Source organism: Sitophilus oryzae, unplaced genomic scaffold (assembly GCF_002938485.1).
Source record: "Sitophilus oryzae breed Bouriz unplaced genomic scaffold, Soryzae_2.0 scaffold_1583_pilon_pilon, whole genome shotgun sequence".
Taxonomy (NCBI): Eukaryota; Metazoa; Arthropoda; class Insecta; order Coleoptera; family Curculionidae; genus Sitophilus; species Sitophilus oryzae.
In genome coordinates, this window is record NW_022146262.1 from 250,007 (window position 1) to 277,310 (window position 27,304).

The 27,304-nt window shown below is 33.4% G+C and overlaps 1 protein-coding gene across 1 annotated transcript in view; it reads left to right on the top strand.

The window, feature by feature from the left end:
* The first annotated feature begins 5,709 nt into the window (after positions 1-5,709).
* LOC115879670 (protein commissureless 2 homolog) overlaps positions 5,710-27,304 on the top strand; it is a 37,208-nt gene continuing 15,613 nt past the window's right edge. Inside the window, exon 1 of the mRNA XM_030896595.1 lies at positions 5,710-6,124. Within this exon, the coding sequence (XP_030752455.1) occupies positions 5,893-6,124 (232 nt within the window). The 5' untranslated portion in view covers positions 5,710-5,892. The remainder of the gene's footprint in view (positions 6,125-27,304) is intronic.

Consider the following 27,304-nt stretch of genomic DNA (forward strand, 5'->3'; position numbering starts at 1 on the left):
CGGTTAAATGGGGAAAGAATAGCAGTTTTGTGGGATCATAAATATTCGCCTTTCAGATTTTTGAAAAAGTTCATGGCTTACTAGATATTTCGAAAAAAAAAACAAATTTCGGCTATTTTAAAAATTGTCACTAATTCCATTAAAAGCTATTTTAGACAAAAAGTTTTCAGATAAAAGTTGTAGATAATCACATCCTTAATGAGACCGTGTCCTCCGTTTTTTTCTAAAGCCTGTCATTTTTGATATATGACACAAACATGTGTTTTTTTAAATGGAAACCATAGTTGGCCATGACTTCATAAGAAGCGCAATTTTTTAAGTTTTTTTTTAGTGATATAAGCTGTAATATCTTTTCTTCGAAAAATTACTGAGTTATAGCCAATTCTTATCATTTTTAAACAATTTCACTTAGTTAGCCATGGAAACAAGTTCAATCGCCGTTGCTCTCAGAAATGTTAAGCTGTCACATCCAAACTTTGTAAATTATAATAAACAAAAATTGTAAATATGAATGTTTTCAAATGAAGAAAGGCGTGTAGATACTCGCGCATCAATAGAGTGGTTCCAACATGACTTTCAGAATGACACACCACCCCCCACCCTTCATAATGAAGGAAATTTTAAGAATTATTTATATCATAATTATATAAACGCAGGGATAGGGAGAGGTGGACTAATTGCATGGGCCTCCTCGATCACCTGAATTTTTTATGCGGTATAGTTAACAATAAGGGTTTACAAAAGAATTTATGAATTAAGAGAGGCACTCGAAGTGGCGGCACGAGAAAAGTTTAATTAAGTCGACCGGTTTTTGAAAATTTTCTAAAATAACTTAAAGTGTATGTAGTGATATTATTATTTTAAGTTTTAGTTTGTGTAATGTAAATTGTAAAGAACCGTTTAGTAATATATTCTGACTTTTTACAAGTTATAAATCATAACAGAATTAGAATACCATGCAATCTAAGTGAAATTAGTCAAGAAAGATAAGAATTGGCTATAATTAAATTTAACTTTTCTAGCATGTCTTGAAAACCGTTCTCTAAAAAACGTAACATTCACCGGTCAACGTATCCTCGAAAATGTATGGCCAAGAAAGGTTGAACCAATAATCCTACACGCTTTTCTTCATTTGAAAAATTCATATTTACAGTTTTTGTTTATTTTAATTTACAAAGATTGGATGTGACAGCTTCACATTTATGAGAGCAAAGACGATTAAACATGTTTTCATGGCTAACTAAGTGAAATTGTTTAAAAATGATAAGAATTGGCTATAACTCTGTAATTTTTCGAAGAAAACATATTATAGCTTATATCGCTAAAAAGCTTAAAAAATGGCGCTTTTTATGAAGTCATGGCCAACTATGGTTTCGATTTAAAAAAAGATATGTTTATGTCATATATCAATTATGACAGGCTTTAGAAAAAAAACGGAGTACACGGTCTCATTAAGGATGTGATTATCTACAACTTTTATCTGAAAACTTTTTGTCTAAAATAGCTTATAATGGAATTAGAGACAATTTTTAAAATAGCCGAAATTTGATTTTTTCGAAATATCTAGTAAGCCATGAACTTTTTCAAAAATCTGAAAGGCGAATATTTATGACCCCACAAAACTGCAATTCTTTCCCCATTTAACCGACTCTCTATCTCCAGTAGTTTCCGAGATACCCATAGAGAACATCGTAAGAAACTCACCCTGTATATTATTCTAGTTAAATTGATTTATTGGATAAGGCAGACCAAATTTGATGAGATTAGCGTATCAAGAGAAATTCAATGAGTATGTACATTTAAGCTTATTTCGATTAAAAGACATTCAAATTATACCTAGTGAATTATATGTCAATTTTATAGATATATTTATATTCTCATCGCATGATGCAATTAAAAGCAGTTGTAATTTTTATGGATAAATGTGGTTTTAGTGGTATTGTTTAAATTGAATTATCAGTTTTAATGTTGCCACTGTATCTAATATTTAAGAGTTAATACTGAACATGTCACTTGTGAGACCTTTTTATTATATTTATTGCTCAAAATATTTAGTTTGTAAAATACTATGTATGCTAAAGTTTTTTTGTATAAATTATACATTCCCTGCTGTTTATATTATTCATTTCATTTGTTGTTTTAAGAATTTGGAAGTTAGTAAGGGACACTCTTCTGTGAATTTTTATTTCTTCCATATTAATAGATTAATGTTGAGATTAAGATTCATTAACGTATGTTACATATTGTAATGTAAAGAATGTATTGTTATTGTAGCAATAAAAAAGTCATCATGATGGAAATTTTCTTTCAGTAGCGATATGTGGCTGTTCTATCTTACAATAGCCGCCCATATACGTAAGGGATTTTTAAAAGATTTGTTCCGCTTTTGTCTTTACCTCTCATTAATATCTGTGCGGTCAGTGGCGGATACAGGAATTTATTTTAGGAAGGGCCCAAATAATAAGTTATGTAGAATATGCTTTTTAGGGCGCCATTTTTAACCCAAATAAACCAATTTATAGATTTTAGGGCGGGTCAAGGCCCCATGGCTCCCCCTCTGTCTCCACCACTGTGTGTGGTAGTCGTGGTAGTGGACTACCGCGGAGAAATGTCGGATATGGGGCAGTCCCGATTAATGTCAGTTGACCTGATGAAAGATAGTTATGTGCGTTTGTGGAATACCAAAATATCTGTACTCGGAACGACCGGGTGGGCGGATACCCAATGTCATATCTGGACTGCGGGCCCGATCGCTTAAAAATCCCTTGCGTGTATAGTGGGCTTTATATATACAGGTTGTTAATTTGTTCATTACTCGCGGCCAGAGCTTAATGGTTGAAATATGGCAACCTCGGCCCGCTCGTCGATAGACGACGCAAAGTCGGCAGAAAAATCAATAATGCATGCGTTCTCAATAGGCAATGTTGCCATTCTGTTCCCCTATAAGTAATTGTCGAGTTAACAACCTGTATAGAGAGTTCAACAAATTTGATGGTATCATTTTCATTTTATATCTTTACTTCAAAATTATAATTTTGATTTTACCTGGCATATCTATTAAACAACAATGAATGAAACACGTTTAGACAGGTCGAGTACTGAATCAAGTTCACCGTAGAACAGTACCCGTATAACCAAACAGTATAGAACCTCTATCGAGAGCCTATATTAAAATCTTTAGTCGATAAAGGCAGCCTTTATTCGTTTGGTACAGCGACGATATGTGTTTGAGTACAGTCTAGCCTGTACTGAATAAAGTTGGCCTGTATTGATACTTTACCGCCACTATACATTTTGGATTTAGATTGAATAAAGTTAATTTGTCGTTTCGTTATCGTGCCGATATACAAACTGACGGCGTCCTTTACAAAATATATGTATTAAAATCTATAGAAAGTTTTTCTTGTTACCTGAATTAGAAAAGTTATGTTTAAGTAAATTCTCAAACATATCCTTTGTAGTAATAATATTCCAAATATTAATATAAATATTCTAAAGGCATAAAATACTACAAACGATATGTTTAAGTATTTACTTAAACATAACTTTTCTAATTCAGGTAACACTGAGAAAAATTTTCTAGATATATTTTAATACATATTTTGTAAAGAACGCCTATCAGTTAGATGAATAACCTATAGGTTAGATGAGATTTATATTAGGGCTATTTAAGTAAAATTACTGAAAATTTGATTACTCTTTTATTATATTTTTACTTACAAATTCGTGTACACTACTGGTTTCATCAGTTTTAAAACTTTCATCAAGTCTCATCAAGAAGTTTCTTCTATTGTTTAGATATATTAGGTATGACCTGCCCTTCAATAACTCAACTTGTGGAAAACACACAGATTTCAAATTTTAGATTTTTCTTCCGTTATGTTAGAGTAGAATATTAAAGAAACACGGAGAAGCATATTTGTATCTGGCATATTAAAATGATTCTAACCCCATATCTCATAGATATATAAAATACATGAAGTTGTAAAGGATCAGCGTATATTTACTATGTATAACTATACAAATTTTTGTATAGAGTTAATAAAGGATAAGTAAAGTTTTCGTAACAGTGAATATTGTCATCGAAAAACTGTATAGAATCTGTATTTATGCGTTATCGATATTATATAGGATTATTTATGTGCGTTATCTTATTAAATATCAATCTTCAATTCCCTATAGAAAAAATATACAGGCAGTGCTTTATGGTTGCTATAAAGATTAAATACAGAACATGTGTGTAAAGGAAATATTTGAGTATTCTTTAAATCTGCTTTATCGAGACATCTTTATAGCAAAAAAACTAATCTATATAGGCTTGAATTTACTATATCGCGTGGTTATACGGGTAGTGGTAGTGTTATGGGGAGGCTAACGGGCGAACTACTATGCTGGCCACTGGACCACTCGACTTGCCCTGATCATTTCCTTGATCAGTTTTTTTTATATTAGTCGTGTTTTCGTGCTTTCTTAACTCGGGATTCTCCTTATTGGCCGTTTACTCGATTCATTACTAGGCTTAAACAGTGCAGATTTATACAAGCCAGTGGCGCGAGCAGCTCTTTTTATTCTAATTAAAAAAGATTAAGGATATGGTATTTTCGCTAGGAGGAAACGTTTCCAGAAAAAAATGTGTTAAAGCTATTAATACTTATGTCGTTTGTGTTGCTGTAGTAATGACATAAATTAGGATTGATTGATGTATTCAATTGTTTTCGGTCATTTCCTGTTAAACCGGAAATGACTACTTTGATTTTTAAATGGCACCCTCGGTATTTTTTTTTACTTTATTCGATAGAAAATAACACTCCGAATAGAATGACATATCATGTGTCAACTACCGATTTTCGCATATATGGTTTATTCAAATTATAACTTGCGCTTCGTAACGACAATTTGACTCGAATAAGTGTGTGGTATCAAATTATTCGTAAAAAAATTCTTTTTCCAAATATTTCCAAATGAGCCACGACCCTCGTTCCATTTGAAAAAATTGAGATATGATTAAAAATACGCTTTGAGCATTTTCTAACTCGCCAGGACATTAAAAACATTAGACGATCAAATCTATTTTTCCAAGGCTCCTTGATTAAGAATTGATGTCTTTAACACAACCATGGCACTCTAGATTACATTTTAAAATACGATTTTTTATTAAGCGACAATGTCAAAAGTTGACTTATAATGTCATTGTATTCAGAATGTAATTTTCTATTGAATAAAGTAAAACAGTGCCATGGTGCCATTTAAAAATCAAAAGTTGTAGTGGTTTGTAGTCATTTCCGATGAAATACGAAGTGACCAAAAACAACTGATTACGCGTCAATCAATCCTAATTTATGTCATATACTAACATACCAAATCTCGTTTTTTTATCTGGAAAAATAAAAAAGTTACAGGGGTGAGCCACTTTTCAGACGCACCCGGTAGGTATATACTTGATGTTTTGTTGTTTTTATAAGTGATTTAGTTAAAAAAAAGGTTCCCCTATATTTGCATTTATTTAAGACTCGCCCCTTCGATTTACGCGATGTTTTCAAAGAACGTAACGCGTATTTGAACGAACTAGGGATTTGTGTATGTATATCAACAATAAGTTGAGCTATATCAATATTGTCTTTATGACGAAACTTTTTTTGTCGATAGGTTTCGGAAACCCAATGACATGGAACACAAAAGGTACCTCACAGACAATGAAGAAACCGAACCTGGTTACCTTCAAGCCGCTCTCGAAGCGACAGGAGGGGACAAAGCGCGTCTCGCAAAGCACAATCGACGACGCTCAGCTTATTTTTTTAAAACAATCATCGCGCGACTTGCGCTCGCTATCTCCGACCTGTTGCACTGCAATGAGCAGCAGCACTTCCTCATAGTTATCACGTTGAACGGAAAATGACGGACGCGGTGTTCCTACCACCAACGACCAGTTTCAACATTTCCGACTTGGAGGTGCTCCAAGTGAGGGATGGAAGCGCCGAGGTGACTCGCATGGCCGACCCTGCCTACCAGGAGTTCTTGACCGACGTGTGGGTGGGCATCGTTCTCACCCTCATGGTGGTCAGTTGTGTGTGTTTCATGTGTTCGTGTTTGGTATATCACAAGATTCAGGAATGGAAAGACCGGGGTAAGTGGCACTAGGATTTTTTTTTATTTTTATGTCTTAGTACTTTATAATAATGTTTTTATTATAATTCAAATTATAGTTTTTAAGACTATTTGCAATATTTTACTGAAACATACATCATATACAGAGTCGCTGATATGTATGGAAACGGTCGATTATTGGGTAAAATATACGAGATACTGCAAAAAGTTAAATACAAAAGTTTGAGGGTTTTTATATGCCTTGGTCATAAAGACGTAGCATATCAAAGTTGATTTTTTTTAAATGGAACCCCTGTATATTATTAGATATTTTAATTCTTCCTTCAATACTAAGTAAAAATTGTAATACACATAATGTACCGAAATCCAACAGTTTCCGAGTTATCGATTTCTGAAAATCACTTAAACAGTTTCTAGGTATAGTTTTTCAAGTCTACGTATTATGTATTTGAAAAAAGAACAGTTATTAATGAAATTAAAAAAAAAATGGTTTACTCTATTATTCTATAAGGCGCTCAAAAGCGTTCTCCATAAACCTCTTAATAATGAATCGTCTGAACAAAAACTTAGTATTTAAACTTTGGTATTTAGTAGTGTATTTGCAAGAACATTTTGGGAAATATTATGAATTTGATGCGTGATCGTTCTTGCAACTCCTTGACATTTTGGGGCCTATTTTTGTAAAAAAATACGAATGCGGGTTAGGATGCAATTCGTTAAATAAATTCATTATTTCCATAAAGATTCGCGTTCTTTCACTATACCCTATAATCATAAAATTTCATTACCAGAATACCAGTGTTACCAGAATATACCGGGTGCGTCTCAAAAGTGGCTCACCACTATAACTTTTTTATTTTTTTTAGATAAAAAATCGATATTTTGTATGTTAGTAGTTTGAACCAAACCAAACCAAACCAAACCAAACATTAGGATTGATTGACGTATTCAATTGTTTTCGGTCACTTCCTGTTTCACCGGAAATGACTACAACTTTTGATTTTAAATAGCACCCTCGGTATATTCGATAGAAAATGACACTCTGAATAGAATGACATATCATATGTCAACTTTAAATTTGATATTTTCGAATATGGTTTATTTGAAATTGTATGACAATTTGACTCGAAATACACCAATTGTGTGGAATTAAATTATTCTTGAAAAATGCTTTTTCAGATATGCTAATGAGCCATCTTGGTTCCATTTGAAAATATTGAGATATGATTAAAAATACGATTTGGGCATTTTAACCAGCCAGGATGAGATCCGAAATACATTAGACGATCAAATCTATTTTTCAAAAGCACCTTGATTAAAAATTAGTGTTTTTAACACAGCCATGGCACACTAGATTGAAATTTAAAATACGATTTTAAGCGAAAATGTCAAAAGTTGACATATGTTATGTCATTCTATTCAGAGTGTTATTTTCTATTGAATAAAGTATAAATATAACGAGGGTGCCATTTAAAAATCAAAAGTTATAGTCATTTCCGGTGAAACAGGAAGTGATTAAAAACAAGTTCTCAAAGGGAATCAAAAAAGTCAAATGGGAGTTACAGTGCCAGATTCACTGTACTTGAAAACTTACAGTTTTATAACAGCTTTAGTTGAACCTATGATACTAAAATGTCTTATATATATAAAAATTATTAGTTCAATCAAATATCTCTCTAGCGAAAATCTTTAATTTTTGTCATTGATGACATGCATTGATTATTAAGAATCCAAATATCTTGAGAACGGTTGCTCGCAGTAATTTTTACCAAGAGATATTTTTTACGTAGAAACACGTAAGGCACAAATGTATATTTCTTCACTCAGTAGTGCAATACAGGGACGGACGAAAAGTTATTACTCTTTAAAACAGTTAAAAAATATGTAGGTGGGGCACTCTAAAAGTAGTATTCTTATTCTCATCGGAATCAAATTTCTCATATAAAAAAACCCAAGATAATAATCTTCACCAAATACCGAATTTAGTTCAAAAATTATTAGGAAAAAATCGAAATAAAAATGAAACTTCTACACCCTGTATCTCCGAAACGAAGAATTTTAGGACATAAGTCTATACGAACTTTTTTACTTATTTTTATGTGTATAATATGCTGCCTGTTTCCGGAATACAGTTCGGACCACCCTGTATAAAGAAATAATTTAATTAATTTTAATCTTAAATTTTTATCGCTTGATATAACTTGATATGTTTTGGTTTTTAATATGTAGGCATTTATAAAATTTCAGAGTTGGCCATTGTTTACGTTTTTTAATCTAGTTTAACCATAGTCAAATCAAGTTATTTAACCGTAAACAATGCATTATTTATTGATGTTAATGTTAATAGCCACTACACTGCGGTAAGTGAGGATTACATTAGCGAATGTAAATGTAATTGATTATTCTCTAGTTAGTGCATGATCCAATCGATGCGAATGATTTTCTTTTAAATTACATGATAAGAACCACTAACTCTTTAACTAGAAAAAAAGTTGTTTAAGGGTGTTAAAATTAGGATTTTTAAGGTACGTCCAGATTGTATACAAAACAGGGTTGCGGGTTTTCTAGTTATATCTAGTTTTAGTCTAACTGGAAGTACACACCTTTTTGAAAATGTATCAAATTGTTCCAAGCAATCATTACAAATTACAACTGTCTCAAATTTTTAGACTTTTCATAAACGTTCTTATTTCATGTTAATCGATTTTTTTTCTGGTAGGACACCTGGAATACCGTGCTGGCAACTGTTACTTTTGGGTCGGTATTTACATATGTGTGGAAGTAAATCACATAGGGATCTTATTAGGTCGGAGTGAGAGAAATGCGACGGTGTGCTGTTGGTATGCCTTTCCCTATCAAGTAAAGTAATATCACATCGCAAACCGCTTACTTTTAAAAACAATTTTTTTCGAAAAGATAACTAGATGAAATCATTAGATATATTTCTGAGCATCTGAAATGGAATTATAAGGATATCGTTAGCGTGTCCATTTTTTATAACGAGAAAACGTCAGTAATGAAAACTGAGTAAACTCAATTTTTTAACATATAACACGACATAACTTAAGAACCACTTTAAATATTGAAACTTTTTTTTTATTTTGTAGATGGGATCTTTTAAAATATGTTTAAATAAGAAAAATTCGATAAAGTTGTTTTTTTTCCATTCAAAAATTTTAAACAATCCATCCATTTACTCTTAGTGCATAGCAATTTTCAGCAATTGTGTAACTTTTTTATTTATAAAGATTTTCACATACTGTCTGCGAAGAAAATAAAGCAGAAATGTTAAGAAAGTTTTTGAAAAAACTACAATCAATTATTTCTAATAGATTTCGAGATATAGGTTTTTGAATTCAGAGTTCTAATAGCGCGACCACTGTCGAACACCAATAATTCAAGTCCACTTATTCTTAGCAAAAATGCAAATGTTTCTAACTTGCACTTAAACATTTTCAAGCTATAGGGAAAATTACAACGACTCGTTAATAAATAAACAAATAAAGTATTACGAGACATAATTAAATCGTGAAGACGCATGATGTACACCTTTTCCTAGAACTTTAAGTACTGACAGAGGTACTGATTGGGTGGACCGGTCGGCTGCGACAAATCTGCTATATCCCCTTCCACGTCTCTTAGCAATGTGTTCAGTTTTTGGTTTATTTCATACGTTTGGCAACGTGTTTACTGTTCTCTCTTTGTTCAGTACATTATAAACGCATTGTACTCTTCTTACATACGGAAATCTCGACCCAAGACTAATCTTTGCCAGCCCTTAGTATTATTTAAATTACACATACATACTTATTAGTTAAATTTGTCAAGAATTAAAATAAAATAAAATGAGGGAGAATAAGTACATAATAACACTAAGTAGTAATAATTGTGCCTTGGCTTGTTTGATGCGGATTGCCTCAAGGTAAAAATGATCGCGCTTATCAAACAATCGGATTAAAATACAATTTGTTTAGATTAAGTCGTGTAATTTGCCTTCCAGGAAGACAAGACATGTTTAATGAATGGTTTAATTTTATCCGAAGAAAATTTCCCTATTTGCTATCTTTCGGTAAATCACTTGATATCACTTTTTTGATATACACTCAGATGAAAAAAAAACGCAACGGAATTTTTTGGTTATATGTATACACACATAGCCAAAATTATTGCATATAGCGATAAAAATATCGTTTTATTTTGGACCTAATATGATTCTTTTTATATTTTTCGACATATTGGCTTACTACACGACTAACTAATATAAAATTAAAAATCTAAGTGCAACTAGGCTGTTATTATAATTTTATTTCATAACGAGTGAAAATCAACAAAAACAAATATCGTTTCAAACAGAAAATATTGAAAACAATTTTAATTATTTCTCATAACTAATAGTCTGTATTGCTTCCTCGAGCCTCAATGCAAGCTGTGAGATGCCGTAGCATGCTCTCAATTAAGTTGTCCAAAAAAGGAATGGCTTCCCATGTTTCGCGCGCAGCAATTTTCAATTCATTTAAGGTACGGGGGGGGTAATTTCTTTTGGCAATATGGCGTTTTAGCATGTCCCAAGCATGCTCGATCACATTCATATCTGGAGACATCGGTGGCCACCACAGTTTTCTTATACCCTATTCCTCACAAAATTCGCGAACCGCTAAAGTGCGATGGGAGGAGCATTATCGTCCATGTAAACAAATTCATCTCCCACTGCCCTTCGAAATGGACGCACAATAGGCTCTAAAACATCTCTAAGATATGAGGCACCTGTCATTGCGCCATCAATAAAAACAAGAGGAGTTCGAGCTCCGAGCATTATATCTGCCCATACCATAATGCTTCCCCCTTGAAACGGGACACGGGGTTGAGCTGCATTCAAGCGTGCTCGTCTTTCAAATGCTCTTCAGACCAAAGTTCGTCGCGAGTCTGACACTAGGCCTATATTCTTGTTTCATCAAGGCGAGGCCTCCTTAAATGTAATCCTCTGTCATGGAGTCTTCTTGCTATGGTCTTTTTTGCAACATTTACTCATTTAAGGCGAACTAACTCATTTTTAATAGCAGTACTAGAAAGCAGGGGATTGCGTCGTGCAATTAGGGATATTTGACGGTCTTGTACAGCAGTAGTAGCTCTCTTTCTACCTCTTCCAGGCCGGTCTGTAACCTCGTTTGTCTCCCAGAATTTTTTTAATATTTGCAAAACATCGCTTAGGTTAACTCCTACAATTTCAGCTATTGCAACTTGCCGGTAGGCCTGTTCAGACAATGTTACTATTCTGACTCTATTAAACTCTGAAATAATGTTTCTAGGCATTTTAAGGCCAAAACAATGGCCAAATTTCTTCCCAAGAGATCACAAATCGAAATGTGCAAGGATTTGTAATAATATTGGGTCTGAACGATAAACATTGTTTACCATAGCCATTTTAACAAAAAACTGTTTATTGCAGATTATCAAAGCTATGTATAAAAAAAGATTCTTTAAATTCCTTCCCGTATATTTATAAACGATATATGCAATAATTTTGGCCATGTGTGTATATTTAAAGTATTTTTTTTATTTTTAGTCCTATTTTTATGATTTTTTTTAGAAAACTGTATATACATAGGTATATAAAAACTGTAGCTTTTGGGTTATTATAGAGGTATAACCATAAGGTTGTGTTTTACCCTAAGTTTAAAACACCCTGTGCTATAATTTCGTCGGCAAATTTTCCTAAAACATTATTTTTCGATTAGAACCATGAGCAATTTGTTTTTTGGCTTAATCAACGCATGCATTGGTCAATTTTTAAGAGCGAAATGAACTTGCCACCAAGAATTTGCAATTTTTTCAATTATAATTAATTTGTGATGATATTTTTCCATATGACGAGGCGGCTTTGGTGACTATTTTTGGAAGGCCATATTGAAGTTACATTTTGTAAACCGGATATTGAATGCATGCTTATTATGCTCATCGTATTTTTAATCAAAACCAAATTTTTACGTATATTTAAGTCAATATGTAGATGAAAATTGCTGTCTTTGAGTTTTTTGACATGAGAAATTTAATTTTGATATCAATATGACTCCTACTTGTAGAGGGCGCCACCTACATGTGTTTTCACTGTTTTGAAGAATAATAACTTTTCGTCCGTACCTGTATAAAAATATACATTTCCGTGGTTTTATACGTAAAAAATGTTTCTTGGTAAAAATCGCTACGAGCAATCGTTCTCAAGATATTTAGAATGGAAATAGTCAGTACATGTCATTATTGACATAAAATAAACATGTTGAGTAGATATAGTTATTTCACTGAAATGATAAATTTGGTAACTTTTAATTTTTATAAATTAATCATATTTTTTTCGAAAAAATGATGATAAAACAGTTTCTGTTGAACTTTTGGCACAAAAACATTTCAAATTTTTGATTTCAATCAACCAACTATTTGGTCAACATGTTTAATTTATGTCAATGATTGCAGGTATTGATAATTTTGATTCCAAATATCTCGAGAACTATTACTCGCAGCGTTTTTTACCAAGAGACCTTTTCGACGTAAAAAACATCGTAAATGTATATTTTGTTACTCAGTAGTTTTACACAGGTACGGACGAAAATGTATTACTCTTCAAACCAGTTAAAAAATATGTAGGTGGTGCTCTCTACAAGTAGGAGTCATATTGATATCAAAATCAAATTTCCCATGTCAAAAAACTCCCAGACACCAATTTTCATCCAAATATTGAGTTTCTTCAGAAATTATTTTGAAAAAATCGAAATAAAAGTCTACGCCCTGTATCTCCGAAACTAAGCATTTTAGGACATACATTTATACGAACTTTTTTACTTAGTTTTATCTGTAGAATATGCTGCCGAAGTTTCCGGAATACAGTTCGGACCACCCTGTATAGAAATTATATTAAACCAAGAAGAAATTAAATACAGAAAGACGACGATGACAAAATACTTTTTAAATAATTAATGTTGCAGAGACTATTTAACATAAACTTGTTTATTTATCAATAAACTGTTTTCCGCTATTAATGACGTTCTTAAACTATAGTAGATACGTTATTTTTGTAGCTCGTTTTTTCGTAGATTTAAACATAGTTTAATTTATTTAACCTCTGTTAGGTACAAAATATAATATACGCAGAGCGGACGAAAATAATAACCATAATAGTGCTAATTTGGAAAATAAACCAATGTCTTGAAGAAATAAACACTATTTTAGTAACTCGTTTAACACTTGAGTGGATAAATATTTGACTCACTGTATTTTTAATTATATTCTGAATGAAATATTAATAGATTCTTAAATAATAGATATGCTTGCTATTCAGATTTAGAACAATATGTGTTTCAGTTATTACTGATTTGCATTATATGAAGTAGAGGAAAAAAAAAACGTAGCTCTTACAAATATAGAAAGTATTTTTGTACTTTTTGGAAAATTACTGAATTTTAAAAAGTTAGGCATCTATATTAAGTTAAATATCTACTCGACAAATTTAGTAAATTAGGAAGTGTAAGATTAACAATGTACGATGAGCTATCAACTTTAATTTGAAAAGAACATCAAAGAACTCTAACACAAATAATGAAAGCCGTAAAATCTGTAAATATAGTAAGCACAGAGAACTAAAAATAAAGTAGTAAAATAACAATAAAAAAGATATTACAAATAAAATGATTACTTCAAAAGTTAGAATAAAAAATCTATACTAATATATAAAATCTGATTAATCATGATCCTGCTCAAACCACTAAACGTAAGAAGCTCAATTTTGGCATACAGGTTGATTCTAGGGTGTAGAGGTTCGATAAGAAGGGATATTTCGAAATTCCACTTTCAAGAGGGTGAAACCACCCCTCAAATACTACAATATTTTTTATTTAAAAAACGGTCAAGTTTCCGAAAAAACGCTTAAACACGTATATTTTATTTCGTTTTTTTACATATTTTAAGATTTTTTAAAAATGTATACAGGGTGTTTCGAAAAATCTGGTCATTGATTAATCACGATCCTGCTTAAAGCGCTTGACGTAAAAAGCTGATTTTTGGGAAACAAATTGACTTTAGGGTGTAGAGGTTCGGTAAGAAGGGATTTTTCGAAACTCGAATTCTAAGGAGGTGAAACTATCCCTCAAATATTAAAATATTTTTTATTTAAAAACCGGTGAGTTTTTCGGAAAAACTCTTAAACACGTATATTTTATTTTGTTGTTTTACATATTTTAAGATTTTTTATAAATTTATACAGGGTGTTTCATAAAATATGACCATTGGGTAATAACGATTCTGCTTAAAATGCTTGACGTTTAAAGCTGATTTTTGGCAAACGGATTGACTGTGGGGTGTAGAGGTTCTATAAGGAGGGGTTTCTCGAATATCAAATTCCAAGAGGGTGAAAACGCCGCTCAAATATTACAATATTTGTTATTTAAAAAACGGTTAGTCTTTCGGGAAAACGCTTGGACAAGCATAATTTATTTGTTTTTTTTACATATTTTGAAAATTTTTATAAAATCATGCATGGTGTTTCAAAAAGTTGGGTAATTTCTTAACCATGATTCTGCTTAAACTGCTTGACGTAAAAAGCTTATTTTTGGCAAACGGATTTTTCGAAAGTCAAATTCCAACGAGATGAAACTACCCCTCAAATATTACCAAGTTTTATAATAATATCGCCATATTGTTTTTTCTCATGCTGACATAAATGTGAGACAATTTTATCCAGTTTGTATGTTAATAGAAATTCTTGCTTTGCTTTATCATCACCAATACAAATGATTAATTCGACGCGAACGAAGTCGCTGGTACACGCTTGTAATATATAAATAAGGACACTTAAGGTGGGGGCCCGTGAGTTCTATGGGATAATAGGTATGTGAGAATACTCCCTACAAGGTAGTACATAATCATCATCATCATCATCATTATCATCATTTCTAAATTCTATTATTATTTCTTTATTGAACCATTTTCGATTATGCTGTAGCCTCGTTCACATATTTAAATAATACGCAGAAAAAAAATCGTGGGTGTTTGTGAAGGCTTGAAAGGAAAAAATGTTTTTGCGACGTTTCGCGACTTTATTGTCGCTTCTTCAGGCACCAAACTTACAAGACCAACAAACAAGAAGTTGTTCAAGCCTTCCCAAACACCCACGATTTTTTTTCTGCGTACTAACTACTGGGAACTAACAATAATCATATTTAAATAATCTCTCTTGCAATTGAGCCTATTTTGGGTATGCGGGTCCAAGTTATCCCTGTTAATTTCCTAATATCATGGTCATGGTCCCATCTTAGGTTTGGTCTTCTTTTAGGTCTCTTAATTCCTCGTAGGTAACATGCTGTGATTTTTGTGATCCATCTATAGCATTATTACTTGACGGCTTTGATTCTGTGTATGACATTTATTACCTGGGTCTTTTGTCGTAGCCACTCTATATTCTTTTACGGTCTTTCTTTGTTATTCCTAGCATATTTAGTTCTATCGACCGTTGGTAGATTTTGATGTGGGGGAACTCGTCTGGTGGTTCTACATTTACAGTGTTTAGGAAACCTTGACGGTATTTCAGTTGAAGGTGTTTCAGCTGCAACAAAGTAGATACCTGTTATGGAACGATTGGGAACTTTTCTATATACTTAAGTTCACTTCGACGTGTTGCGGGGAAATCGAAGCCTGATGCCTTGTATAATCTGTTTGGCCTTGTTGCATTCATGCAGCCAGTAGTTATTATGCACGTCTCGTTCAGAGCTACATCGACTTGCTTAGCATGGGCAGATCTGCATCAAGCGGGACAAGCACATTCACCAGCTGACAAACATAAGGCTTGTGCTGTTGTCCTTAGGGTTGTTGGATTAACACTCCACTTACTTCCACAGAGCTTTTTCAGCATGTGATTTCTTGTGATGACTCTGTGTTTGGTTTTCTGGCAATGGTGCTTGTAAGTGAGCGATCTATCTTGTACAACCCCCAAGTATTTCGGATGGCCTTCGTGTTGTAAAATGTTACCCTCCCACACAATGTTTAGCTTTTCTAGTGCACAGGTGGAAAGAAACTTGGGTCTATTTTGTAATACTCGCAGATATACTTTCAAGGGTTTGTTCTAAACTCTGCTCGATATTCTGGAAGTTGTTTGTCTGAACATCTATTTCAAGATCGTCGGCGTAAAGAAAGTGTCTGGAGTGGCTAGGAGTTGGTTGGTAGTTGGTATATTCTCCATCTGCTCTTCTTCCCGTCCAGCCTAATATGACTGGTAGTACACAAGATCAAAGGTTTTCTTCTTCAGATAAAGTGGCATTCTAGATTTTAATATCATTGTGTTTCTTCCATTATGTGTGACCTACTTTATTGCTGGCTATATTTAGTTCGTTAATTTGTGCTTGTAGATTTGACTTGGCAAATAGGACTATGTCATCAGCGAATCCTAAATGATTAAGATATTCTCTTAAGGTTTCAATTCTTTGTTGGTCCAGTCTAATTGACGGAAGATTTCTTCTAGCGTTGCGGTAACCGAAAAGAGAAAAAACTTTGGCATATAGCGTTTGGGGAAATTTATCGTACAAAGTGCACGTAAAAATCTTATAATGCTTTCAATTATGTACTCATTTCTTTCTTTTTATCTGGGCTGTAGAGTGGTTATTCATTATATTATGTGGTGGGTATTCATCACACAACTTCAATACGCTGATGACTGCGCTCTAGTTGCAAAAACGTTACAGCAATTATAAGAAATGCTGAACCCATATATCTGGGCATACGAGGCTTTGGGCCTTATAGGAAACTCTCGCGGAAAATCACAACAACGCTATAAAAATCGGAGAAGAACTATTGGAATATGTAGCGGAATTCAATTACCTCGGCAGTTTGATTTCGGAAAAGACCAATACCGACTCTGAAATTCAACACAGGATTAGCAACGCCTCAAGAGCGTTATAGAAATTAAAAGACAGGGTTTTCTACAATCATGACTTGAGCACAAGAACGAAACTTGCAGTGTACCGAGCAATAATCCCCACCATGTTATATGGAAGCGAAACCTGGGTGCCGTACTGCCGATGCATGAACGCATTAAACAAGTTACAACAAAATCCCGCTTAATATAGGCTGGTAACGTAAGCAGGATGCACGAAAACTACCAAAATCTCTTCTTTACGATGAACTTGTAGACGGTAAGAGGAAACCGGGTGGACAATTCACAATGTATAAGGATATTTTCTACGAAAACTGAAAGGGGGTAAGCATACAGAATGAGTGAGAAGAAGCTGTGCACAATAGAACGCAATGAAGAAGAATTGTAGACTCAGTGAATACCCAAAAAGTAAAGGGGCAACAAAGCAATGAGATTTTTGAATATCCGGACTGTGGAAGAGAGATAACATAACGTATCGGGCTTTTTAGTCGCAGAAAAGCTCCATGAAAGAAAACGCCTATAGTAGTAGAGTGAGCACGTATCCCTGCGCCATTTAGTGATCAACCGGCACTACTTAAATATTTTGTATTAGAAAACAAAACCCAAACCAGTCGATACGTCTTGGGTTTTTAATGTACACCAAACGTTCTCCTTTTATTAGAAACATATCATAAACTAAATACGTATGATTCTTAATTTGAGAAGCAAGCAGGTTATTCAGAATTCTGTAAGATTTGTATTCATATTCCATTATTAAAAGTTCATCGACAAATATTTATCGACTTACATGTTAAACGAGTTACTAAAATGTTTTTTTTAGAGAACTGGTTTATTTCCCAAATTAACATTAATTATGTTATTTTTGTCCTCTCCATATATGTATATTATATATTTTACCCAACAGAAGAGTTAAATAATTCAAATTATTTTACGTTAGCAGAGATACAAGTTAGGTATACAAAGATTTTATTAATAATTTATAATTATTTATTACTATTTACTACTGAAGCCGAAAGCACAATAGAATATATTACATCAAGAATTAAAACAATATTTTCTTGTAGATTAACAAAGGGTTTTTACTTGAAAACATTAAATATCTACCATTACGATTCGACGAAAAAACGGCGTTAGAGTTGGCTTGGAAATAAAGTATGCTGTTATTTTATATACGTAAATTTTTATGGTAAATGTTATCATCGCGATCCTCATTTTCAAGATAATTTTTCGTCGTTTATTTTTTCGATCACACTGTTAGGTACTTAAGTCTAGAAAAATGTGTTATTTGAAAGATCACGTTTCTGTAATTATGTTTTTCTTCGAAGAGATGATAATACGTTTATTTAAGATTTGTCATGAAAACAAGATATGTGTATCATCGTAAACATTAGAAAAGAATATTAGTCACCGACACCTGTACAATTTTGAATGTAAAAACAGGGTGTCCCAGAAATAAGTGCAAGTTCTTTAAGGGGTGGTAGATCTGCAACTTGAACCCTAAAGCGTGCCAAATTAAAAAAAAACAAGACTAAGTGTGTTAAAGAAATGGAAAATTCTAATAGAACGCAAGGCATAAATGACTTGCCTCGGCATATGGTCACATTTCTGGAACAGACGACCTAATTTTTTTTCCAAAAACACATTAACAGCGCTTTCAGATAGATCGCGACGGTCCGTATAATAATAGCTTCCGTATATAGTGTTTAACGCCTTGGGAGTAGCAAGGTACAGCTTGCCATGCTAGAGCCGTTCGCTATACAAGGAAGGTAATGTGGCTAGCACTACGCTTCAAACGCCTATTCTTACCTCAGGTTTGTGAATCCCAAGTACTCATTTAAGGCTGAGTCTAGGTAGCTAAACGATTTTTATTTTAATAAAAATAGTCAGCTGATGAAATGCCGGGTGTAGGATCTATTATGATTTATAACTTTATAAAAAGACAGAATGTTTTATTAAACGGATCTTTACAATTTACATTAAACAAATTAAAACTAAAAAACTAATATCACTACAACCCTTTAAGTTATTTTAGCAAATGTTCAACAAATCTGCAATTGTATTACAATCATGAACTTTTTGAGTAGATATTATTACGTACATTGAATTAGGGAGCATTTTAAAATAGCTGAAATTAGTTTATTTTCCGAAATAATAAGCCATAAATTTTTTCAAAAATCTGAAAGACGCATATTTTATGTTTGTCCTCAAAAAACTGCAATTCTTTCCCCATTTAGCCAACTCTCTAATTCCAGTAGTTTCCGAGATACCTATAGAGAACATTGTAGAAAACTCATCCTGTGAAATGGCAAAGAAATAAACTAATTATATCCAAAAAAATAATTCAGGTATCTGATGACGATATTTAACATGTTTTGGAAAATTTTTTAGGTCGTTTGTTCCAAAAATGTGACCATATGTCGTGGCAGACATTATGCCTTGCGTTCTATTAGAGTTTTCTATTTCGTTGATACACTTTCTTTTACGGTAATAATGATGTAAGTTAATATCAATTTTGACGGTGACCGCGAATGCTGTTGTAATTCTAGTATTAAACCTCGGTTAACCTATTAGGCAGTTCATATTACTATCAGCTCTTGGACTACATCCCTTGCTTTCTAATAGATGAACTGCATCATCATTGTACAAAAGTTAGTAAGTACCAAAAAAAAAACGGGAAATGTCGATTCTTAAGAGGCGCGGTACCGAAATTCCCGGTTCCAAAAGACAGCTCCGGTTCCGGAAACCCTAACAGGGACCCTGCAGATTGACCCCTCTAGATTAGCCTTGCGAGTAGTCGGCTTAAAACAACGTTCCAAGATTAATTTCTGGAAATTTCTAGTTGTATAATCTTTAAATCTGTTGGGTTCATTGGTATCGCTCTGATTACTAAATTCTAATTAACAGCGAGTTTAACAAACTAATTAAATTTAACTGACCTATTGCAACAGAGTTGTAATTAAAGCAATATAAAAGTTGTCCGTTAATCCTAGGTGCAATATAGTTGTTGTATATTATGATGAAACTGTAACACCTGTATCAATGTCAACAATTATTTACTGCGGTCGATGTGCTGGAGACGTATTGTAATATTATAACACCTGCTAAAACAATGGCTAATCAGGAGATGAGATTTATATGCATATATGTTTATTGCTTAGTTAATAATTGTCATAAAATATGTTATAAAAAAGAACAATTTGTAAAATTTTATGTACAATGTCGCAGATAAAATCCGTAACATTTAGGATTTTATTTTATGATTTATGTGAAGTTTTACTTTGACGTTAAATTTTGTTTTGAATTGGATTAAAAGGACTAAAAATGCCATAATAGAGGGCTTACGATCAAGAAAAATCAAAGATCTTCCTGGATTTAAGTAAGAACAATCTTCGGATTGTCACGGGGGTTTTAACAGGACATTGTCTCCTCAATGAACACCTCAGTAGACTGAAACTAAGTAGAAACGGTGAATGCAGATTCTGTGGGGAAAATGGGGAAACACCAGTGCACCTCATCACTGAGTGCGCCGAGACGACAAGCATTCGTGCCATGAACTTTGGTACGACTGATATTGGAGATGGAAAACTACCCTCTATAAAACCGTCCCAGATACTGGCTTTTGTCAAAGCCCTGGGACTGTATGATGTGTGATAAGTCAAGAAAGGGGGACACAATAGATCTGTAAGGTCGCAGTGATTACTACCCTCCCACTCATTCTAAAATTCTAAATTCTAAACGCCGCGCCATAATACATTTAATCTCGGTTATTAAAAATAAGATCAAATAATGCATTTCTTCGCTAAATTCTATAAAGAATTAATTTTACAGGTACCTACCAATTTTTAACCACCTAGGAGAGGTGAGCAAAGATCGAACGAGTTGTTTATTTGAACCAGCATTAAAAAAACAGTGTGTTAATTAAAAAAATACCAATTAATTACGAAAAAAAAACCGTATTAAAAAGTTAACAAAAGGTACAAAACTAGTGGGTATTGACTTATATAACACACACACACATATCAAGTACATATAACATTCAAATCAATCAATAAGAAATAATTATCGAATTCAATAAGAAAACGCTAAAAAGGTGGAGTGGACTGTTTATTTACTTATGAAACGTAACACCTGGCTCTTTCTTATCGTTGCGGCTTTTACACTTGAAAGCTGAACAACTAATCACCATTGTAATAAAGTTTATAAAAAGTTCACTACACACAAACTATTAAAAATCGCTAAAATTGTTGCTGATGAGTTATTCGTTACACGAAAGATGCTTATAACTTATGTAGTATCGGAAACAAGAAATAGCCATCTTATTCGATAGTCAAGCAGCATTAAAAGCGATCAACTCAGTAACCGTCAATTCGAAGTTGGTCAAAGAATGCCTAGAGAAGCTGAACAAATTAGGCAAAGTTAATAAAGTCCTCTTACTCTGGGTATCAGCCTACCAAGGGATAGGAGGCAATGAAAAACCAAATGAACTAGCTAGAAAAGGAGCGAACACTCCACTAACTGGACCAGAATCGTTCTGCTTTCCAAGTGGAAACCTGCAACAGGTACTCGCCTGGGAAAACCTATTACGTGCCAGACGAGTTATGTGGGATTTTTACCTCACTAAAACCTAACCTACACCTCTGTCCTCTCTCCAGGAACGTTCTTTCTCCGGCGGCACTCTTTGTAAATACTACTTCGCCCGGGCGTTCTTATTTGGTGTTACTGCTGTCTATTCTTCGTAGGTGGTGCGAAGATCCTTGAGTATGGTCACAGAACAGATACAAATTTGTATCTGTTCTGTGGTATGGTCTCAGCATACTCCGCTACCTTGTTCCATGCCGATTGACTCTTCAGCATGCAGTCCACTATATTTTCTGTGTCTCTGTTTCTCCCTCTCTTTGTCTATCTGTCTCTGTTTCTCTTTCTCTCTCTTCTTCGTCCCCCATCGATAATATCGAATTTTTACGTCCATATTGAGTGAACGCTCCCTTACGCTATTGGGTCCTTGAGAGACTCTTTCAAATGAGGAGTATGTCCTTAATATTCACTACTTGAGTTATAACTCGTTATAACTCAAGAAAGGGGGATTCAAGAGATCTGTAAGGTTTGCGGTCATTCATCCTCCCCTCATACATTCTACATTCTAGTATACTTTGTAAAATTAAATAAAATCACCATCTTCCTAAATTTTTCATAAATTCTGCTACACACTTAAACTACCTATCATTAAACTTACTAAATATACCTAAATATACAGGGTCCGGCAATATTGCGTCTGGCATCTATTGCGTAGCTCCTAGAATAAAAAACTTGAGAATTTTGTTTAAGTGCAAACCTAAAGTATGTACCAGGATGTATTCCAGGAAAATATTTTAATTACTATAGGGTGGCCCAAAAAAGTGTGAGTGGATCTGGATTATTTTTTTAAAATGGAATACCCTGTAAATTATTGCATTTTTGGCTTCCTTTCAGATCATTTTACATAATCCTAAGATATGAATAAATATATTTCGATAGTTTCAGAGATATTATAAAATATATCAAAAATATATATTTTCCAGCTCTTCTTAAACAAATTATTAAAAATACAAGAACTGTTCTGAAATCAAAACTATATCAGGTATTTACTTTAGATGGTCTGTTCTTACTTTGCTGTAAATATGGCAATCGTAAATCATACAGGATGTTCAATATCCTACACCAACCTTTCTATGTCGCAATGGATCTTCATGTCTAGGAAGGAAGCCAAAAATGCAATGGTGAAATGTTCCATTAAAAAAAATCATTCCGATCTACTCACGCTTCTTTGAGCCACCTTATAGAAGTTAAAATATTTTCCTAAAATACATCCTATCGTAGTACATACTTTAGTTTTTTATTCTAGGGCCTACAGATGCCCAACGCACTATTGCTGGACCCTGTATTTAGTATTTTTAACTTTGCCTATAAGATACGAATTTGCTTCTAATTGATTACTTAGTACTCTCATTGCATTTGTGTTATATTTTGTGTATCTAAACATTTTTAATATTCCGAACAGCAACGCTGTGTACATATTCGTCACTGTTTCTCTGTAAATGATGCATATTTAAATACTATTTATTATAGACGTAGAAGAAAATGATTTGACGCACAATTTGTCTCGCCTACAAAATCATTACAATTTTCTGCTGTAAAATAATAAAATTCCGTGATGATCTTTGGATCGCTATTATTTTAATTATTTAATTTAATAGAATATGAGCTTTACCATAGCCATTGTGTTTACACCTAATAGGGTGAATTAATTTTTTACCAGAACTATTCGAATGAACTTTAACAGTACAATGATATATTATCATTATTACATGTAATTTACATAAAAAAATGTATTGTATTCACTTTTTTGACAAAAATTATATTATTTGATTAAAATGTATCACTTCCTGTAAAAATAGGTTTTAGGATAATTTAACACAATTTCTGCTAGTTTACAATGAACAGAGAGCAAATTTATATATTTGGAGATCTGTAGTTGTTAATCAGTTGGAGAGAATGACTTTGAACATTTTCTATTTGTCTTTTATTGAAATAATTATTGCTGAATATATATATATGGATCCTATATCTTCTACGCGGAGCAAAGGGCTTCAGTGAAAGCTCTCCATCGGGTTCTATTTTTGGCAGTTGTTTTTGCTTCTTTCCATGTTGGCCCTACTTGTTGAAGCTCATCCAGTATGGAACGTCTCCATGTTTGATCAGGTCGTCCTTGATTTCTTTTTCCTTGAGGATTCCACTCTAATGCTGATCTCGCTATATTACTATCAGGTTTCCCCAAGGTGTGACCTATCCAACCCCATTTGGTTCTTTTGCGGATTTCAATGCCTACTTCTTGTTGGTTTATAAGACGAAGCAGGTCGGTGTTACGTATAGTGTCTAGCCAAAAGATTTTAAGTATTTTCCACAAGCAGCAATTGATAAACACCTGTGGGCGGTTGATAGATATTTTTGTCACTCTCCATGTCTCGCAGCTATATAATAAAACTGGTATGACGTTGGAATTGAATATTCTTAATTTTGTTTGTATGGAGAGTTGACGGGAGGTCAAAATTGATTTTAGTTGACCAAAGGCTCGCTGCGCCTTCCTGATCCTGCTGACAATATCCGCGTCTGCGCCACCATTTGCTGTTACAATGCTTCCCAGGTAAGTAAACTCTGTTACATTCTCGACATGTTTGATTCCTACATTGAATGGATGTTTATGCTTAATCCTACTTTGTCTGCTTCTGTTCTTCATCACTTCTGCTTCTGTTCTTCATCACTTCCATGTCTTTGAAGGATTGCGTTGTGAGACAGATATCATCAGCATAATCAAGATCCGTCAGATGCGATGTCAGACTTCATTGTACTCCCCTAATATTTGCTGTTGCTTTAGTCATGTCATAACGCTGTCGATCACGATATTAAATAGAAGCGGCGATAATGTGCAACCCTGCTTTACTTCTGTCCCTAAGTTAAAACTGTCGCTGGTTTGCACATTGCATTCTGTGTTTCTGTAGAGTTCTTTGATTATATTCATTAGCTTTTCCGGAACCCTTTTTTCTTTTAGAGTTTTCCATACCATCGCATGGGGGATACTGTCAGAAGCTTTGACGAAATCTATGAATAATAAGAATAAAGGTGACCTAAATTCTATTGACTGCTCTATGATAATGCGCAATGTATTAATATGGTCAATGCACGAGTGGTTCGGTCGGAAACCAGCGTGGTTCTCTCTCAGAGTAGGCTCTATATAGGAGTTTAGTTCCATCCGTTAAGCTGTTCTTCAGAGGATGTTTGTGCAAATATTGCTGAATGCAATTGTTAATTTTGTAGTATATTAGTGCAATAGACTAACCTTCAAGATATTCAAAAAAAGAGTGTCTATCTTTTTTTGATGATGGTTACAGAGTTAGGGATGCAAACATTACAAAAGGAAACATAGTTATATCGATAAATTAAATAGAATCATTGATAGTTTTTCATGATACAAAATAAAATTTGAAGTATGTTATTTTTTTATTTAAATGTTAAAAAATAATAATGTGACTCATAATAATATACATTTTCTAAACCAGATATATATTTCGTACCGCATCCGTAGTATTTACTCGAACAGAATTTGTAGGAATAGTATACAATACATATTTGCCACAGATATAACTATATAACACACAGATAACATCGAATATGTGCACCCGTGAAAAAGTTGGGTGCAGTCCGCAATGAGGTTGTCCACTTAGAATGCCTGCAATTGAGCGTTTTATCAGTGGTTGCCATATCGTAGGTATTTTGGTACTAGGATTGCTTGAAAAATGTTATTATTGCTTGCTATAAAAACGGCCTCTTTAAAGTTATGCTTTTTCCAATGAGGTTCTCTGTGGACAACCCGAGCTTCCGACCACTTATTTTGTTGTTTTGACCAAACATAGTCCGCAATACCCGCCTTCATTGTTTTACCTTTTTGTACATGTTTTTTTTGTGCTCGCTAAGTCGTACATTTAGAGGCCGTTTAGTCTCTCATAGTCAGTATACGACTCACCGCATTCACAAGGTACCTGGTAGATTTACTCTTTCTATTGTTTCAATGATTCCGGCCTTGTTTTTGTTAAGACGCTTCTGAGAGTCGATCTAGATTTGAAGACAGTTTTAATATTATACTTTTTGGCTATTCGCCTCATCCTTTCTGACGTTCCTTTTACATATCGAATAGTAGAGAGAGAGCATCCTCCTCAGTAAATGAGTCAGTTTTATAAGTTGATATAATTTTATCTATGGACTTCTCAGCGTAATCATTCTGAAGCAAATCCGTTTTAATATTATTTAATTCGACATTAAGTGATGGTTGGTCACTGTATATGATGTTTGCTCGATGACATAAAGTTTTAATTATTCCTTTTTTAGTTGCTTCAGAATGGTTTGACTTAAAACTTGTTGACTTAAATATTGTTCTGCGTGTGTATGGGTTTCCTATTTTCTATACAGAAGTTTTAATAGATCCCCCATTTCTATTAACAAGGACATCTAGAAACGACAGACAGAGGTCCTTCTCTTTTTTAATCGTAAATTTTATAGAATTGTGATGATTGAGAAAGAATTTTAACTGGTTCTGTCGGATCCGTTCCATAAGTATCGTCAACATACCGAAGCCATATTTTAGGTTTGACGACTACAGAGCTAATGGTAGGGTTTCAAACCATTTCATGTATATATTAGCTACATATTACTGGAGAGAGCGGACTCATCGGTAAACCATCATGTTGGGCATAAAACTTATCTTTAACTTGAAAGTAAGAATTGTGCAGACAGCATTTCAAAAGTTCCCCTAAGAGGTAGCGAAGTTCTTTCAGAAAATGTTATGTCTGCCCTCAATCTAGCCTCGAAAATGTCAAGTTAGGAAACATCCAAGGGAACGTTTGTCTATAAATTCTCCACATCACAAGTAACAAATTTGTCTGAAGGGCCTAATTCTATGTTCTTAAGTATTTCTACAAAGTATTTTGAATTCTTAACAATAATTGAAGTTGTTTTTCCTACTAATGGTTGGACAATTTGAAGAAGAAATCTACTTAAATTGCTAGTTGCTGAATTTCTTGAACTAGTGATAGGTACACCATCTTTGTACATTTTTGGTAACCCATTAAAATATGGTGGTGTACTGTGATGTGGTGTAAGCGATGTTCTTAAATTATCAGATATGAATTTTTTATATTTGTATAAAGCTCGGTAGATTTTTCCTTCAATTGTCTTAGTAGGATCACTAGATATTAAGCTATATGTATGTTTGCTCTTAGCTAGAGTCTCCTCGGTTTTTCGATCGTACTAATGGGCGTTCAATATAACTGTGGCCTTGCCTTTGTCCGCTGGTAGAATCTTAATTGTGTCCTTCCGTAGTTCTCTAATTGCAGCTTGTTCTTGTTTGGTGGTGTTTGACGTCCGTTTTTTTTCAGGACTGTTCTTACTTTTCATCTCAGAAAAAAATTATTTTCTTTCAGGTTATGATGACGCCAATTTATAAATTTTTAAAGATATTTATAGATTCATAAATAAAATTGTTTGATCAAGTCGTCTATTGACGTCAATATTTAAAGAAATTCGAATTATAATATCTACTATTTGTTTCTTTGTTTGGACTAGTTACTGTACGAGTTCATTAAAGTTTACTCTTCTGGGATATTTGTTTACTATTCATCATGGAAGCAAACATTTAAGATACAAAATATTAGTTCTTTTTAACTAGAAAATGAGTAAGTGAAAAGTAAACCCGAGAGG